The sequence below is a fragment of the Sapajus apella genome, unplaced genomic scaffold (assembly GCF_009761245.1).
Source record: "Sapajus apella isolate SASKATOON/1434 unplaced genomic scaffold, GSC_monkey_1.0 scaffold14, whole genome shotgun sequence".
NCBI classification, from domain to species: Eukaryota; Metazoa; Chordata; class Mammalia; order Primates; family Cebidae; genus Sapajus; species Sapajus apella.
In genome coordinates this window covers 31,247,308-31,263,342 of record NW_022436954.1, presented here as the reverse complement: position 1 = coordinate 31,263,342, position 16,035 = coordinate 31,247,308, and the positions used below count along the sequence as shown (strand labels likewise).

Sequence of the window (16,035 nt, the reverse complement as noted above, 5' to 3'; positions counted from 1 at the left end):
AAGGAATACTCCCTAATTCATTTTATGAGCCCAACATCATCCTGATACCAAAATCTGGCAGAGACACAACTAAAAAAGAAAATTTCAGGCCAATATCCGTGACGAACATTGATGCAAAAATCTTCAATAAAATACTGGCAAACTGAATGTAACAATAAATCAAAAAGATTATCCATCACAATCAAGTAGGCTTCATCCTGGGGATGCAAGACTGGTCAAAATATGCAAATCTATAAACGTAATCCATCACATAAACAGAACCAAAGACAAAAACCACATGATTATCTCAATAGATGCAGAGAAGACCTTCAACAAAATTCAACAGCCCTGTAGGCTAAAAACTCTCAATAAACTAGGTATTGATGGAATGTATCTCAAAATAATAAAAGTTATCTATGACAAACCCACAGCCAATATTATACTGAATGGACAAAAACTGGAAGCATTCCCTTTGAAAACTGGCACTAGACAAGGGTACCCTTTCTCACAATTTCCATTCAGCATAATATCAGAAATTCTAGTCACAGCAATCATGCAAGGAAAGGAAATGAAGGATATTCAATTAGAAAAAGAGGAAGTCAAATTGTCTCTATTTGCAGATGACATAGCATCTCAGCCCAAAATCTCCTTAAGATGACAAGCAAATTCAGCAAAGTCTCAGGATAAAAAATCAATGTGCAAAAATCACAAGCATTCCTATACACCAATAACAGACAAAAAGAGAGCCAAATCATGAGCTAACTCCCATTCACAATTGCTACAAAGAGAATAAAATACCTAAAAATACAACTAACAAAGGACATGAAGGACCTCTTAAAGGAGAACTACAAAACCACTGCTCAAGGAAATAACAGGGAACACAAACAGATGGAAAAACATTCCATGCTCATGGTTAGGAAGCATCAATATCGTGAAAATGACCATACTGCTCAAAGTAATTTATAGATTCAACATTATCTCCATAAAGCTACCATTGACCTTCTTCACAGAAATGGAAAAACCCACTTTAAACTTCATATGCAACCAAAAGAGAGCCTGCATAGACAAGACAATCCTAAGCAAAAAGAGCAAAGCTGGAGGCATTACACTGCCTGACTTCAAACAATACTATAAAGCTACAGATATCAAAACAGCATGATACTGGTACCAAAACACAGATATAGACCAATGGAACAGAATAGATGCCTCGGAGGCAACGCCACACATCTACAACCATCCGATCTTTGACAAATCTGACAAAAACAAGCAATGGGGAAAGGATTCCCCGTTTAATAAATGGTGTTGGGATAACTGGCTAACCATGGGCAGAAAGCTGAAACTGGACCCATTCCTTACAACTCATACAAAAATTAACTCCAGATGGATTAAAGATTTAAACATAAGACCTAACACAGTAAAACCCTTAGAAGAAAACAGAGGCAAAACCATTTAGGACATAGGCATAGGCAAGGACTTCAAGACTAAAACACCAAAAGCAATGGCAACAAAAGCCAAAAGAGACAAATGGGATCTAATTAAACTCCAGAGCTTCTGCACAAGAAAAGAAACAATCATTAAAGTGAACAGGCAACCAACACAATGGGAAAAAGTTTTTGCAATCTACCCATCTGACATAGGGAATATCCAGAATCTACAAAGAATTACAACAAATTTACAAGAAAAAAATAAACAACTCCATCAAAAAGTGGGTGAAGGATATGAACAGGCACTTTTCAAAAGAAGACATTTACGTGGCCAAAAAATGTGAAAAAATGCTCATCATCACTGGTCATGAGAGAAATGCAAACCAAAACGACATTGAGATACCATCTCATGCCAGTTAGAATGGCGACCATTAAAAAATCTGGAGACAACAGATGCTGGAGAGGATATGGAGAAACAGGAACACTTTTACACTGTTGGCGGGAGTGTAAATTAGTTCAACCCTTGTGGAAGACAGTGTGACAGTTCCTCAAGAATCTAGAAATAGACATACCATTTGACCCAGCAATCCCATTACTGGGTATATATCCAAAGGATTATAAATCGTTCTATTATAAAGACACATGCATACGTATGTTCATTGTGGCAATGTTTACAATAGCAAAGACCTGGAATCAACCCAAATGCCCATCAAGGATAGACTGGATAAAGAAAATGTGGCACATGTGCACCATGGAATACTATGCAACCATAAAAAAGGATGAGTTCATGTCCTTTGCAGGGACATGGATGAATCTGGAAACCATCATTCTCAGCAAACTGACACAAGGACAGAAAATCAAACACCACATGTTCTCACTGATAGGTGGATGTTGAACAATGAGAACACATGGATACAGGGAGGGGAAGATCAAACACTGGGGTCTGTTGGAGGGTGGGGGGCTAAGGGAGTGATAGCAAGGGGTGGGGAGGTTGGGGAGGGATAACATTAGGAGAAATACCTAATGTAGGTGAAGGGGGGATGGAGGCAGCAAACTACCATGGCATGTGTATACCTATGTAACAATCTTACAAGATCTGCACATGTATCCCAGAACTTAAAAGTATAAAAATAAAAGAAAAGATTTAAATTGGAACTTTCTGGGTGCCAGGCATTATACTCCATGCATAATATCACATTAAATCCTTGCAGCAACTCTATGAAGTAGGGACTACTGTTATCTCCACTTTGTACATGAAGAAACTGAGGCTCAGGGAAACAAAGGTGTCCAAGTTCTCACAGCTAGTGAACGGTGAAGCCAAGATTCAAGTCTAGGCATTTGGTTATGTTTTACTGTCTCTCATACATTGTTAAGACATTTCAGTTACTATATTATTATTAGGTTGCTTTAAAATTGGTTGAAAAATCCTTATCTGTGTAAAAATTTGTGTGTGTTTGAAATTCCCATTAGCTCCTCTGTATTTTTTTCATATCAAAATGTTCTAGGAAGTACAAGTACCTTCCAAAAATCATGCATTTGTATGACAAGTAACACTTTAAATTTTGTTTTTTAAAATTTGCTTGATTGTTTCATAATTTTTCTTAGTTCCCTTAGATTTATTTTTAAAAACTTATATGAATACTTTCAAACTGCATTTTAGTGATTTGGGGCTTTGCTAATTCTTTAGAGGAGCAACAATGCTTTTAGGTCTTACTATTATTCTAAATGAAAAGAGGCAGATTTGAGATTGGAAGTTAGGTTGGACTGGCTTCAATCAAACTAGCTTATAAAATATTTTAACAAATTAGAATGTTTTCTCTAGTATAAACACAACATTTTAACTAGGTAAATGGCCAACTATGTTGCCCAAATAATTTCCTGAAATATTATTTCTTTGCTAAGGTAATTTATGGTAATAGTGCAATAAGCAGACTTATGAACAGGTTTATACACAATTTTTAGTTCTATATAATGTCTTCTAATATTTCAGGTATTTGTTGACATTGATATTTAGAAAGAAAAAACAACACATTTCAAAAGCCACAAAACTCTGAAATTGAATTCATAGTTCAATATTTAATACAAAATTACCTTTTTCATCGTTTCTTTTCCCACTGTAATCTCATGTCCATCCTGCCCCATGCCATTCTTAAAGAACAGAATTCGGACTGAGGTCCTCTCAGTAAGTTTCTTCATTCTAATAGAAAGAACAGGCTTGGTTTTCCGTCTTTTGACATCAGTAGGAAGCATCAACCCATTCATTGTCCAAGTTACTTTCTTCATTAACAACAGATGGTCTAGAAGATAATTTTTTAAGTCAAGTAAATATTTGGCTTCAAAATTAAAAATGGACACATCATACTTCCCTCCCTCTATTACTTGTGTAATATACACTGTCCAGTCTCCATTTAGATGCTGGTTTTCTGAAATGCTACCACCAGCTTCCTACTAACCGTGACATAAGCTGTAGCAAGCTGTCTGCTCTGATAGCCTGCATAAATCATCATTTCTGAAGGGAACAGATGTTCAGGGTATGAAAGAGTAATACCACAATTTAGTCCTAATTAAAATTCACCTTAGCATGCCTCTGTTACTGATTAGATGCACCCAGCTGAAAGGGACCACTGAAAAGGTCCAATGTCCTTTGCTTACTATAAAACAACCTAGGTCCTGAACTTTTAATGTCTTTAGGGTTGGGAAACATGCATTTTCTCTTGAATATTATTTCTTATCCATGTTGCTTTAAAGATGATGACCTCCAAATAGTAACATTATACTATAATTATTCTTCTGTGACTATAAGGAAGGTACCTTCTAGGACATCCTTGGTGAGAGATTTAAACCATTTGATTGAAAATGAGTAACAGTTTTTCATTAACAGTTTACTTTGACCTATACATTTTCAATGATGTGCGCAGAAATTTAAGTTTCAAAATTCCCACTAATATAAACATGAGTGCAACTAAATTACTATGCATGACTTTGAAAATGTAAGGGTAAGAACAGGAGTGCAGTATATTGCATACTAAGTTGCTGTCAGCATTCTCTTTTCAAGAGGTTTTATTTCATAAATAAATAATTTGCACCTGAGTTACTTATTTGTACATTCAGTTTATTTTAATCATATTTTCTTCTTACATAAATTACAAAAATACAATGATCCCTCCCTCATTTGCTCTTATTTGTTCTGAGAGAAACATAATTTTATTTATAGATAACTGAAAGTAGCTGTATTTATTGCTATTTTGCATTGAAATTTGCCCAAATTTTCAAAAGATCTTTCTCTGTTAGCACTTACCTTGAAAGAAGCTTGACCTCTATGACTTACAAATGTTATTTTACATAAAATCTGCTAATATTGATATGAAAAACAAGCCAGTGGCGGTACCTTCAAGTCTCAGAATGGCTATATTAAATGTTCAACAACAACAACAAAAAACCCTCTATTCTTTCACCCCCCTCTTTCTCTCTCTGTTACCCACACACATATACACATATAAAAACAAATATACTGTGGCAGATAGATAAACAAAATTTGCAGATTAAATTAAAACTAAATTATAAGACTATAGACATAAGCCTTCAAAAAAAGAAAAAACATTTTAACAGAAACTTGTTAGTATTTTCATTTTGTAAACTGAAAATGATAGGAATTAGAAATTATAACAGAAAAATGAGCTATAAGTTAATGAGTTCATAAATAGCCAACAAACATTCAAGTAAATACATGTACACACATGTTCACAGGAGCACTATTCACAACAGCCAACATGTGGTAATCAAATATCCATCAATAGATGAATGGATAAACAAATTGTGGTACAAAGTATATACATAAATGGAATATTATTCAGCCGCAAAAAAGAATGAAGTACTGATACTTGCCACAATATAGACAAACCTCAAAAACATTATGCTAAATCAAAGAAGCCAGACATAAAAAAGGTGACATATTATATGATTCCATTTACATGAAATATCAGAATAGGTAAATCTATAAAAACAGAACATAGACTGATGGTTGCCAGTGGCAGGGAAGAGAGGGGACTGAAGAGAAGCTTAATGGGTAATGGTTTTTATTTTGAAATGATGGAAATATTTTGGAACTAGATAGAGATGTTACATAACAGTGTGACTAAATGCTACTAAATTACTCACTTTAAAATTATTAATTTTGCATTATGTGAATTGTGTTATGTGACCTCAATAAAAAAGAAGAAAGAAAAAGAGGAGGGGGAGGTCCTATAGGTGCCAATCATTGTCAGTCAGTATTCATCTAGGGAAAAACAAAATCTCTCACAGGGGGTAAAAAAAAGAATGAATTATTGTAGTTTAACGGGCATTTACCCACAATCTGGATGCCCCTAGAGGCTCTGCATGGTGAAGAGGTATTAGCTCTACCTTCAAACTACATTTGAACACTAGCTCTGTTTCTTAGTGTCACTAGATGCATTATACCTCTCTGAATCTCAGATTTCTCATTGACAAAGTATCTAGTGAGCATCACTCTACTACCTGATAGGGATTAAATATCTTATATGTAAAATTATCTAACATAATGAAGTGACTCCATAAATGTTAGCTTCTTCCCTCACCTCCCTGAAATCCTATTGGTTGTTAAGGAGCTCTGGAGTATATAAATTGTTACATCAGTCACGGTCCAATCAGGAAAACAGAATCCACTCAGAGTATTTGAGCAGAGGGAACTGACTCCAGAGAATTAGTTATGTAAGTGATAGAAAAGGGTGAGAAGCAACCAAAGGACAGTTAGGCAACGCAGATTAGAAAGAGCAAGAAACCACTCCCACTAAGGCCAGAGACAGGAAATGTTACAGGTGCCCAGATTTAGAGAATTTTTCTGATAAAGCGTTTTCCCTTTGATTACTTTGACCAAGGCCAGGACTAGGGTGAGGGGAGTGAAGGTCCTTGAGGCAAACTTTAAGGAAGCCTGTGCAGGGCCCTCGCACAACCCTCAGAGTGAGTGCCTCCTCAAATTGTGTCCTATTGGTGCTTCACTCACCCAACTCTAGTCTCAGCCCTGGCTTAACCTGTCTCTTTTACATGCAGAACTCCTTAAATTCCATGAAAAATAATGCTATAGCCAGACTCTATTTATATGATTTATAGACATTAATTTAGTTCTCTCAACAACTTTATGAGATAGGTAATATTATTATCCTTATTTACAGTTGAGGAAACTGAGGCACAGAGGCATTAACTTGACCAAGATATTACAGCTGGGATGTGGTGGCACTGGGATATGAATTTAGTTCAAGAAGCTGTGCTCCTAATCACTGCACTCTTCTGCCTCTACCATATCTCTCAAATTCAATGTCTAAAGCAAAATCTCATATCTTTCTGCACAAACTGACTCACCCTTCACAGTTCTTATTTCTGTCAGCGTTTCCACTTCTTTCACAGTTACCCAATCTCTCAACTAGACCTTGAACCCAAACTGCTTACTCATTTCTCTCCAACTATTTTCTTATTCATTCAACAATATATTTTGGGTGTTCACATGTCAATGCACCAGGATGACAACTGGAAGGAAGACAGAGCTGCTTATGCAGTTCACAGCCTCTGGCTGAGAAACTGACAGTGGAAGGTCTGTTTGAACAGGGAGGCCCATGTGATGAGAAGTTAGTTGTGAAAATCTGGGGAATAGTATTCCAGGCAGAGTGAAAACCAGGCACAGAGGCTCCAAGTGGGAATAGGCCTGGCATGTTTAAGAAGGAAAAATAAAGTTTGAATACAGAGAGAGTGTATATGGTTAAAGCCAAAAAGGCAGAAAGGGGCCACATTGTGCAGGTCAAGATAAAGGATTTGGATTTTATTCCAGATGTGATGGAAGCTGTTGGAAGATTCTCAGCAGGGTGGTGCTATGTGAAAAAAATGCAGTTATCCCTGGATATCCATGGAGGCTTGGTTTCAAGACTCCTAGAATACCTAAATCTGTAGATGCTCAAGTCCTTCATATAAAATGTAGTAGTATTTGTATACAACCTACACACATCCCTGTGTACTTTAAATCATCTCTGGATTATTTATACTACCTAATACAATGTCAATGCTACGTAAATAGTTGTTATACACATTTTTGTTTGTATTAGTTTTTATTGTTGTATTTTTGCTTTTTATAGTTCTTTTTTTCTGAATATTTTTGATTCATAGTTGGTTGAACACACAGATGCAGAGCCCATGGATACAGAGGGTCGACTATAGTGCTGAGTGTAGTAGACACTGTTGGTGCCCCACCAAGGTGCCTTTTACCAGGCTAGTGCACTCAGACTCCAGCTGCTGTGAGTCCTCTGTGACCATCGCAGCACCCTTCTGAGAATTGCCGTTGACTGTAAGAAACCTAGGAAATGCCTGCAAGGTTGTGATCTCCTCCCTCCGACCTAGGGAGACAGCCGACAGCCAATGATTGACTGATTCTGGGACATAGTAGCCAGTCCCCTTGCTTCAAAGTGGGGCAACTCTCTAGTGTCTTTTACATTTCAGACTGGGGCTAGATTTCCAGTGAACACATGGCTTGACTGTGCTTCTTCCTCTGCTCTAGGCTCCTTCTCTCACTCCCTTACATAGTTCAACTGAGAGTATTCCCTCAACAAGTCTCTTGCACCAAAATCCTCACCTCAAGCTCTGCTTCTAGGGAATCTGATCTGAGATACAGGAAAGGAAGGGAGACCTCTCAGCTATTCTTTCTTCACAGTAACTCTTAAAAGCATCTTTTTTTTTCCATGTCCAACCAGACCCGTTTGTCCATTTCTCTCTCAGCCTCCTAAAATCTGCAAGAGCTTCCTAATTGTATATGATTCTCCTCCATCACATCTGACATTCTATACTCCAATCACAGCTGAATTTTCCTAAAATATCAATTTTATCATTACCTAAAGAGAAAACTCTTGGAGCTAATTTTTGAAGTTTTCTACTAGCCAGTCAGCCAGCCAGCCAGCCCATCAGGGGCAGTCAACAAATACTTGTTGAGCGTATCCTATGCGCCAGATCCTGTGCAAGGAATATGAAAAAAGACCCAGTCGTTTTTCCTAAGCTTATGTCTAACAGAAGAGCTTACAGGTAATCGATGCCATTAAGACAATCGATGCCATTCAAACTTTCTGTTCTTGTCTTGCCCTAGTTTGAAGCACTATTTTACCTAAGCAAATCTGTTCATTATCCCTGTTCACTTTTAACCCTATATTTCGCCTATCAGACTCAAGTCCTTCTCAAGATCCAGTTTAAGATCTTCCCTTATTGCTCCAGCCAACAATGGCTTTATTGGTCAAAGCCACTCAACAAGTCTCTAGGATATTCCAAACTTTCCTACATCTTTCTGTCTTCTTATGAGCCCTTCAAACTATTCCAACCTCTGCCCATTACCTAGTTCCAAAGTTACTTCAGTTTTGGGTAATTTATAAAGGAAAGAGATTTGACTTACAGTTCAGCATGGCTAGTGAGGGCTCAGGAAACTTAAATCATGGTGGAAGGAGAAGCAAACACATCCCTCTTCATAGTGTGGCAGGAAGGAGAAGTGCAGAGGGAAGAGGCAAAAAGGCCCTTACAAAGCCATCAGATCTTTTGAGAACTCACTCACTATCATGAGAACAGCATGGGGGAACCACCTTCATGATCTAATTACCTCCCATGAGATCCCTCCCGCAGCATGAGGGGATTACATATCAGATTATAATTCAATATGAGATTTCCATGGGGACACAGAGCCAGACCATGTCAACCCGGGAACCCTCCTATTTTAGCAACACAATGTAATTCTTCTGTATATCACCAACTCTGAGGACATGTTTTCATATCAAGAAATGTGGTTAGCCGGGCGCGGTGGCTCAAGCCTGTAATCCCAGCACTTTGGGAGGCCGAGGCGGGTGTATCACGAGGTCAAGAGATCAAGACCATCCTGGTCAACATGGTGAAACCCCGTCTCTACTAAAAATACAAAAAATTAGCTGGGCATGGTGGCGTGTGCCTGTAATCCCAGCGACTCAGGAGGCTGAGGCAGGAGAATTGCCTGAACCCAGGAGACGGAGGTTGCGGTGAGCCGAGATCGCGCCATTGCACTCCAGCCTGGGTAGCAAGAGCGAAACTCCGTCTCAAAAAAAAAAAAAGAAATGTGGTTGGAAGGCTGACAGCCAGGGTAAGCATTATTACATCCAGAGGTAAGAAGAAAAACAGAATCTGACTCTTCCATGCCAACACAGAGAAACTGAAGATGGTCAGCAAAGACTTGACAAGGCTTCAGCCCTGGTGAGGAAGAGGCTATTCTTAAAGCCTGGGGGTGAGTGGAGTGAAAGCAACAAAATAGTGAGGGGACTATAGAGTATGTGGGGCAGGGAGCCAAGCAATTCAGACAAGATCCCTAATGCCATCTAAATCTACCTTAAATTTCTAGGAAAACATACTAGCCATTATTAACAAATGCTTCCTACATTTCTTTCATTAACTTTCTCATCTCCAAAAATTCCAAACGTTTCAACTCCTAGGGCTGAGACTATCTGGTACTTTTATAAGAATCAAGTGCCAGGCGTGGTGGCTCATGCCTGTAATCCCAGCACTTTGGGAGGCCAAGGCAGGCAGATCACCTGAGGTTGGGAGTTCGAGACTAGCCTGACCAACATGGAGAAATCCCATTTCTACTAAAAATACAAAATTAGCCAAGCATGGTGGTGCATGCCTATAACAGCTACTCGAGAGGCTAAGGTGGGAGAATCGCTTGAACCTGGGAGGGGGAGGTTGTGGTGAGCCGAGATCATGCCATTGTACTCCAACGTGGGCAACAAGAGCAAAAGTCCATCTCAAAAAAAGACTCAGGAAACAGCTCCCCTATTACCCTATCCCTCCACCCCATATTGGAAGCAGAAAAACATGAGTATGGCCCCACACATCATTTAGCGATGAGCAATGACTCTGAACCTTCCCAAAGGTGGCATCATGTCCTGTCTCTCACTTCTGCACCTACTTTATACAAGGTACTAAGAAAATTACAGAGAAGTGTTAAGTGAACATGAGAGCTTCTTTCTTCTCCTCCCTTCCCTGAAAAAAAAGTCTGAGGGGACAAGAATGCTCAAGAAATGGCATTCCTGACAGAATGTGGGAAAGCTGAAAATCTTACATCTCCTTCATCTCTAGGTCCCTCAGAGAGTCATTTATCCCAGCGTTCTACCTCTGACCACTGTCTGGTTTCAGACAAACATTAGCATAACCGTTAGCCTCTCTGCCATGTAATTACCCTTGGGCCAGCTTACTTTGGCTTGTGCCAAGCAAAATGAATACTGCCTTCTTTTACTTCTAGAATAAAAAGCAGCAAACTTGCAACTTCAAATACATAAGCTTATTAAAAGTCTTCTTAATTTTAAAAATTCATTCTCTTATAGTTGGGCAATAAATTTGAAAACACAATGCCCTGTCAAGTAGGTATAGATAATGACATTAAATATGAACAAGCACATCATTTCATCAGTGTAAGATGAGTTTCTAAAATACAAATGCTCTGACAGTAAGAAAACATACTGCTATATTCAATTATATCATCTGCCCAAAATACAATTGCTTCTATGTTTGGTAAATAGATTAAATCCAGGTCACATTCCTGTGTTCAACTGAGTTTCTAGTCACTCCCTTTTCTCTAAATACTTGTGCTCTTTGTTTCTGCATGTTCTTAAGTGTCATCATTTATTGCTATAGGCATGATGGCTATATTTAACTAATAATGACAGTGGTTGTCATTAGATTTTAACTCAGTAACACTAGTCTGACATATCATTTGAAGTATGTCTTCAATTTACATTTGATTAAAATTACAAACATCCCATCCATTGTGCCAATCAAAATGCTGTCACCCTTTCCCTGAACTTTTCTATGAACTTTTTAAAAACAAATTATGGCAGCTTAAAGCTAAGGCTAGCCCTGGGTCATGAACACATTTTAAAACACAACTTTTGGAACAGAGTAGAGTAAGGCCACTTGGGGCTCCTTTTACAAAAGGCCTTGATTTTGACCTATACCCTAGATATTGAGAGTTCAAAGCTTTCAACTCAGATTCTCATATCATACTGGGATGGGAATACATAACTGCTTGGCAGGTATTTTAATTTGGTTGTATTTATTTCAAAATGCAAACTTAGCAAATACCTTTGTTAGTAAAATCAAATACTTGTGACAACTGGTATGAAAAGTTTGTAAAAACGTACCTTGAAAGGATGGAGTGAAAGAAGGAAAATAAACGAGGGCAGGTAGAAAAATAATATTTTAGGTAACTATCCTATGCCAGGTTTTTATATCATCTTATTTACTTCTCATAATTCATCTGTGAGGTGTAAACTTTTTTTTTTTTAGATGGAGTCTCCCTCTGTTACCAGGCTGTAGTACAGTAGCATGAGCTCAGCTCACTGCAACCGCTGCCCTCTGGGTTCAAGCGATTCTCCTGCCTCAGCCTCCTTAGAAGCTGGGACTACAGGCATGTACCACCAAGCCCAGCTAATTTTTGTATTTTTAGTAGAGACAGGGTTTCACCATGTTGGCCAGGATGGTCTCGATCTTTTGACCTCGTGATTCACTCACACTGGCTCCCAAAGTGCTGGGATTACAGGCATGAGCCATGGCACCCAGCTGAGTTATAAACTATTATGCTCAATTTATGAAAAGGAAACTCAGGCTTAGCGAGATTAAGTGACCGGTCCAGGTTCACACTCTAGTTTGCTTTCCTGGCAGTGATGAAGAAAGTAGAAACAAGTTTTGTTGTTGTTATTTTCCTGAACTAGCCAGCTATTCTAGGAAGGTAAAAGTGGTCACAGGCTTCTGACTAATAGACTTGAAGTCTTAGTTATGTTTATAAGATGGTATTCTCAGTTTTTGGTTTAGACTAGGGGGTTATAGGCACTTAATTTTCAAATAACTTATCTTTATTAGAAATATCCAATAGTCATTTCAAGTATTATTTCCCCTCTATTACAGATAAGGACATTGAAGTACAGACCAGTTTGTCTAAGACCATACACAGGGAGTAGAATCTTGCAACGTTATCTGACTTCAAGTCTATTGTCCATTAAAATAAACAATAATGCATTTCTCAAAACTCTCCTAACAGATGTCTAAACCCTTCAAAAGTGAAAGTTTGAAAAAAACCACTCTGAAAGAACAACTATAGAATATATAAATGAATTTGCAGGTAAAGTAACAAGTACAGTAGGCAGACAACTAAGAGATTTGATTTAAAGGTAACTTTCACTTTCAATTTTGTAAATGAAAATTAAAACAGGTGTTTTATTTTCAAAATTCCCCCTTCCTTTTGTCTCCATGACATTATTTGTTATTATGCCACCCCTTTTATTGCCTTTATAACACTTACACTGTCAATAAATGCCTCATTTAGTTGTTTCCACATTTATTGTCTACTTCTTTTTCCACCTCATTAGAACCTCAGCTTCATGAAATCTCCATCTTGTTCACACTACATCCTTAGGACTGGAGCAGTCCCTGGCACATTGTAGGGTCTCAGTAAATTTTGTTGAATGGATAACTGGATAAATAAATGGTCTTCCTTAGACAAGGAACCATAGTTTTTATTACCTGCCACACACTGTCTCAACTCTAGTCAGTGACTTATTCTTCTGTCCACTGTCATCTATCTACCCAACTTGAGGTGATAAGGACAACAGAAATAACCCTTGTCAGTTAATATCCTAGTGAAAATGAGTATCAGAATTCTTTGCAGTTGTGACAGAAAGTCATTATCCAAACCCTTAAGGTCACGTATGGTTTTATATCTAGGTATTTTAATACATCAAAATGTTAATATGGTGCTTATATCATAATCATCCATACATCAAATATTATGTATATGATACAGGTCAAGAATAGCAGCCCACAATCAAACACACTAATTATTTTCAACAATATGATTGACTAGTTACACTAAGTAAGGCTTTGCTACCAAATGAGTTATGAAAAAACTATTTGGTCTTTTATAGTCTTGGATTTTGGAATGAAAGATGAGATTATGGACATGCAGCATTAACTCAGGGGTTGTGAAGAGTAAACGTAATACATTTAAAGCATATAACTGTGTGCATAAAGCATTCAGGTTAACAGGACTGTATAGCTTTGCAAGTGTCTGCAGTAAACAAATGTAGTCTCTGTATATGAATATAATTCAACATTTCATGATTATGTCAATAATTTAGGTGTTCTTTTAATGATTTGATATCTGCCAATATAAGGAGATGCTGCCAGCCATATGCAAGCTATAGATTTTCCTACTGGGTAAGAACACTTTTTTGGTCCATCTCTTATAATTGTCTTCAAATCCACATCCATTTTATAAGTAAGGATACTCTATTCTCCTATTTACAGATTTAATACTTTGGAATAGAAAATACACAAAATATTTTCCAATAGTTTTGCCCTCACTTACAGAAATATAAGAATCATATGCTATCTCAGAAGAAAATGGTAATATTTTTCTCCATTTACTGCCATCTTCCTCCTTTTGAATTGAATATATACAGAGAAGTGAAAGTTAAAATGTACAATTGATCTCACCTAATAAATACACTCTTCAAACTAAAAGATAAAAGGGAATTTGGGAAAGCCAGTCCTCACAACTGTAACTGATGAATTAAGTAGTGGTTGCCCTACAGATGAGCATCACACAGGCTGGTATCAGCTGTGGCAAGACTAAAGCAGCCATTGGTGTAGGTAGCACTATAGCATCTGTCTTGAGATCTAGCAGCAGAAATATTAAGATATGATGTGATGTGAGTAGTGGGTCACTTACTTAAACTTGTGCTTTTAACAAAACAATTTAAAAATCAACAAATTCAGTAGACATATAATGGAAGAGAATATAATGCATGAATCCAGGTTCATTAAACTAATGTCTTTGTTTTTTGAAAAACAAAATATGACAGAACATTTCATTATTGATGTAGATATGAGAAAAAGTGTTATGCTGCTATTTAGAATGTGTCTTGTATGTCATGGAATTGAAGTATTTCCAAATCATCAATAATTAAAATGATGAGAATCCATCATTTCACTGACACTTCTATGTGAAAAGATAGCCTATTTTAAATGTGCTCACACATATCCTTGTCAATCACAAGCTGTCACAGCAAATTATTTCATTTTGTAGATCACATGGCAGTTAGTAGAAAATCTCTAGGCTTAAATTTAGTATTAGGTGTAGTATCAAGAACTCCTTTCACACATATTTTTCTGTGACTACATATTCACAATACAGGGTATAAAAGATTTAAAATTTTATTCATAATATCAAGTTTCACTTCTGGTTAACAAAACTCAGGACTGAAATGAATCACTGTAAATGATAATTCTGAAAGCCCAGTAATAGAATAGGACATATTGGAGAGAGTGGAAATATAAAACTAAAAAATTCTAAAGACAATCAGAGATCCATATGATAGAACTTGGACCTAATGAATTAGGTCTAAACAGTGTTTTCTCTCATCTTATTTAAGATATTAAGGCAATCACAGGACCCAAACCATTTATTATGCTATGTTTGCATTATTACAGCTCCTAGCAGTTATAAAGGAGCTGAATTCTTATAAACCCCATGGATCTGATCCAAGAATTTTCACTGTGTCATAATTAAGCAGAAGATTCAGGAAACTGTGACTAAAACCTAAACCACATGGTCATGAATGAGAACACTTAATATGTCTTTTCAAACAATTCATTGACTTCATATTCATAATTTCAATGAATTATTAACAAATGTTAGAAACTTTAAATGCCAGAAGTATAATACCTAGTAAGGCATCATTATCAATAGTATTTATAAGAAATATTTATATTTTCCTGATCTTTTCCATATACAATTAATGTTTCTGATTAGGTATTCAACTTTAAAATGTAAGAATTATTCTAATACTGCATTTCAACAAGGAATGCTTCATGTCAGGCTTGACCTTGGCCTGACCTCCATATGAAAGCTTTGTGTTTCAAGGTATGTGATGAATAGCTCTCTGGCTTTCTATTAGATTCAATGCCACTGGTTGTCAACAGTGATGCTCAAAAGGCGTAGTAAAATAGTTAAAATATCAGAGATGTTCTGTAGGATTTTTTCTCTCTTAGTAAATCTGGAAATAGTTCCTAGGCAATTTTCTCTAGCTACATTGCTTTTCCAATGAAAAGGTAAAACCAATGAAGTATCGAAAGGTAATTGCCAAAATATATACTGACTTGTTTAGTCTTCCAGTACCAGAAATAAAATAAGATCCATTTGATTTATGTTGTAAAATACTGTTCTCAGTTTGAAGGATTTATAACTTATCTACTGAGTTTAAGTTCCTTAAAGGCCAGGACTTCTATCCCTATCCTGGGGCACACATAGTAGGTACTAAATAGCTGTGTATTGATTTAAATTTGGATTGAATTGCATTAAATTGAATTTAAATCGGAGATGAAGAAATATGATAAAAAAAGAAATCAGACTATGAGCCCCTGCTTTTCTCTTTCTCTGACCTGGCCTAGTATCTCACACATATAGACTCTCAATAAATGTTTGTTGAATGAATAAAAACTTGCAAATTAAAATAATGACCAGTTACCAATTATATACAGAATATTCATGCTCATTTAGAAAGATGTATCAGTA

General features: G+C 36.9%; 1 protein-coding gene across 3 annotated transcripts in view; it reads right to left on the bottom strand.

Moving 5' to 3' along the window:
• Window positions 1-16,035, bottom strand: part of LOC116555169 (doublecortin domain-containing protein 1-like) — a 122,669-nt gene that overhangs the window by 52,041 nt on the left and 54,593 nt on the right. For all 3 annotated transcript variants that reach the window (XM_032283660.1, XM_032283661.1, XM_032283662.1), the window contains one exon: window positions 3,495-3,700. In XM_032283660.1, coding sequence (XP_032139551.1) covers window positions 3,495-3,700 — 206 coding nt within the window. The remainder of the gene's footprint in view (window positions 1-3,494; window positions 3,701-16,035) is intronic.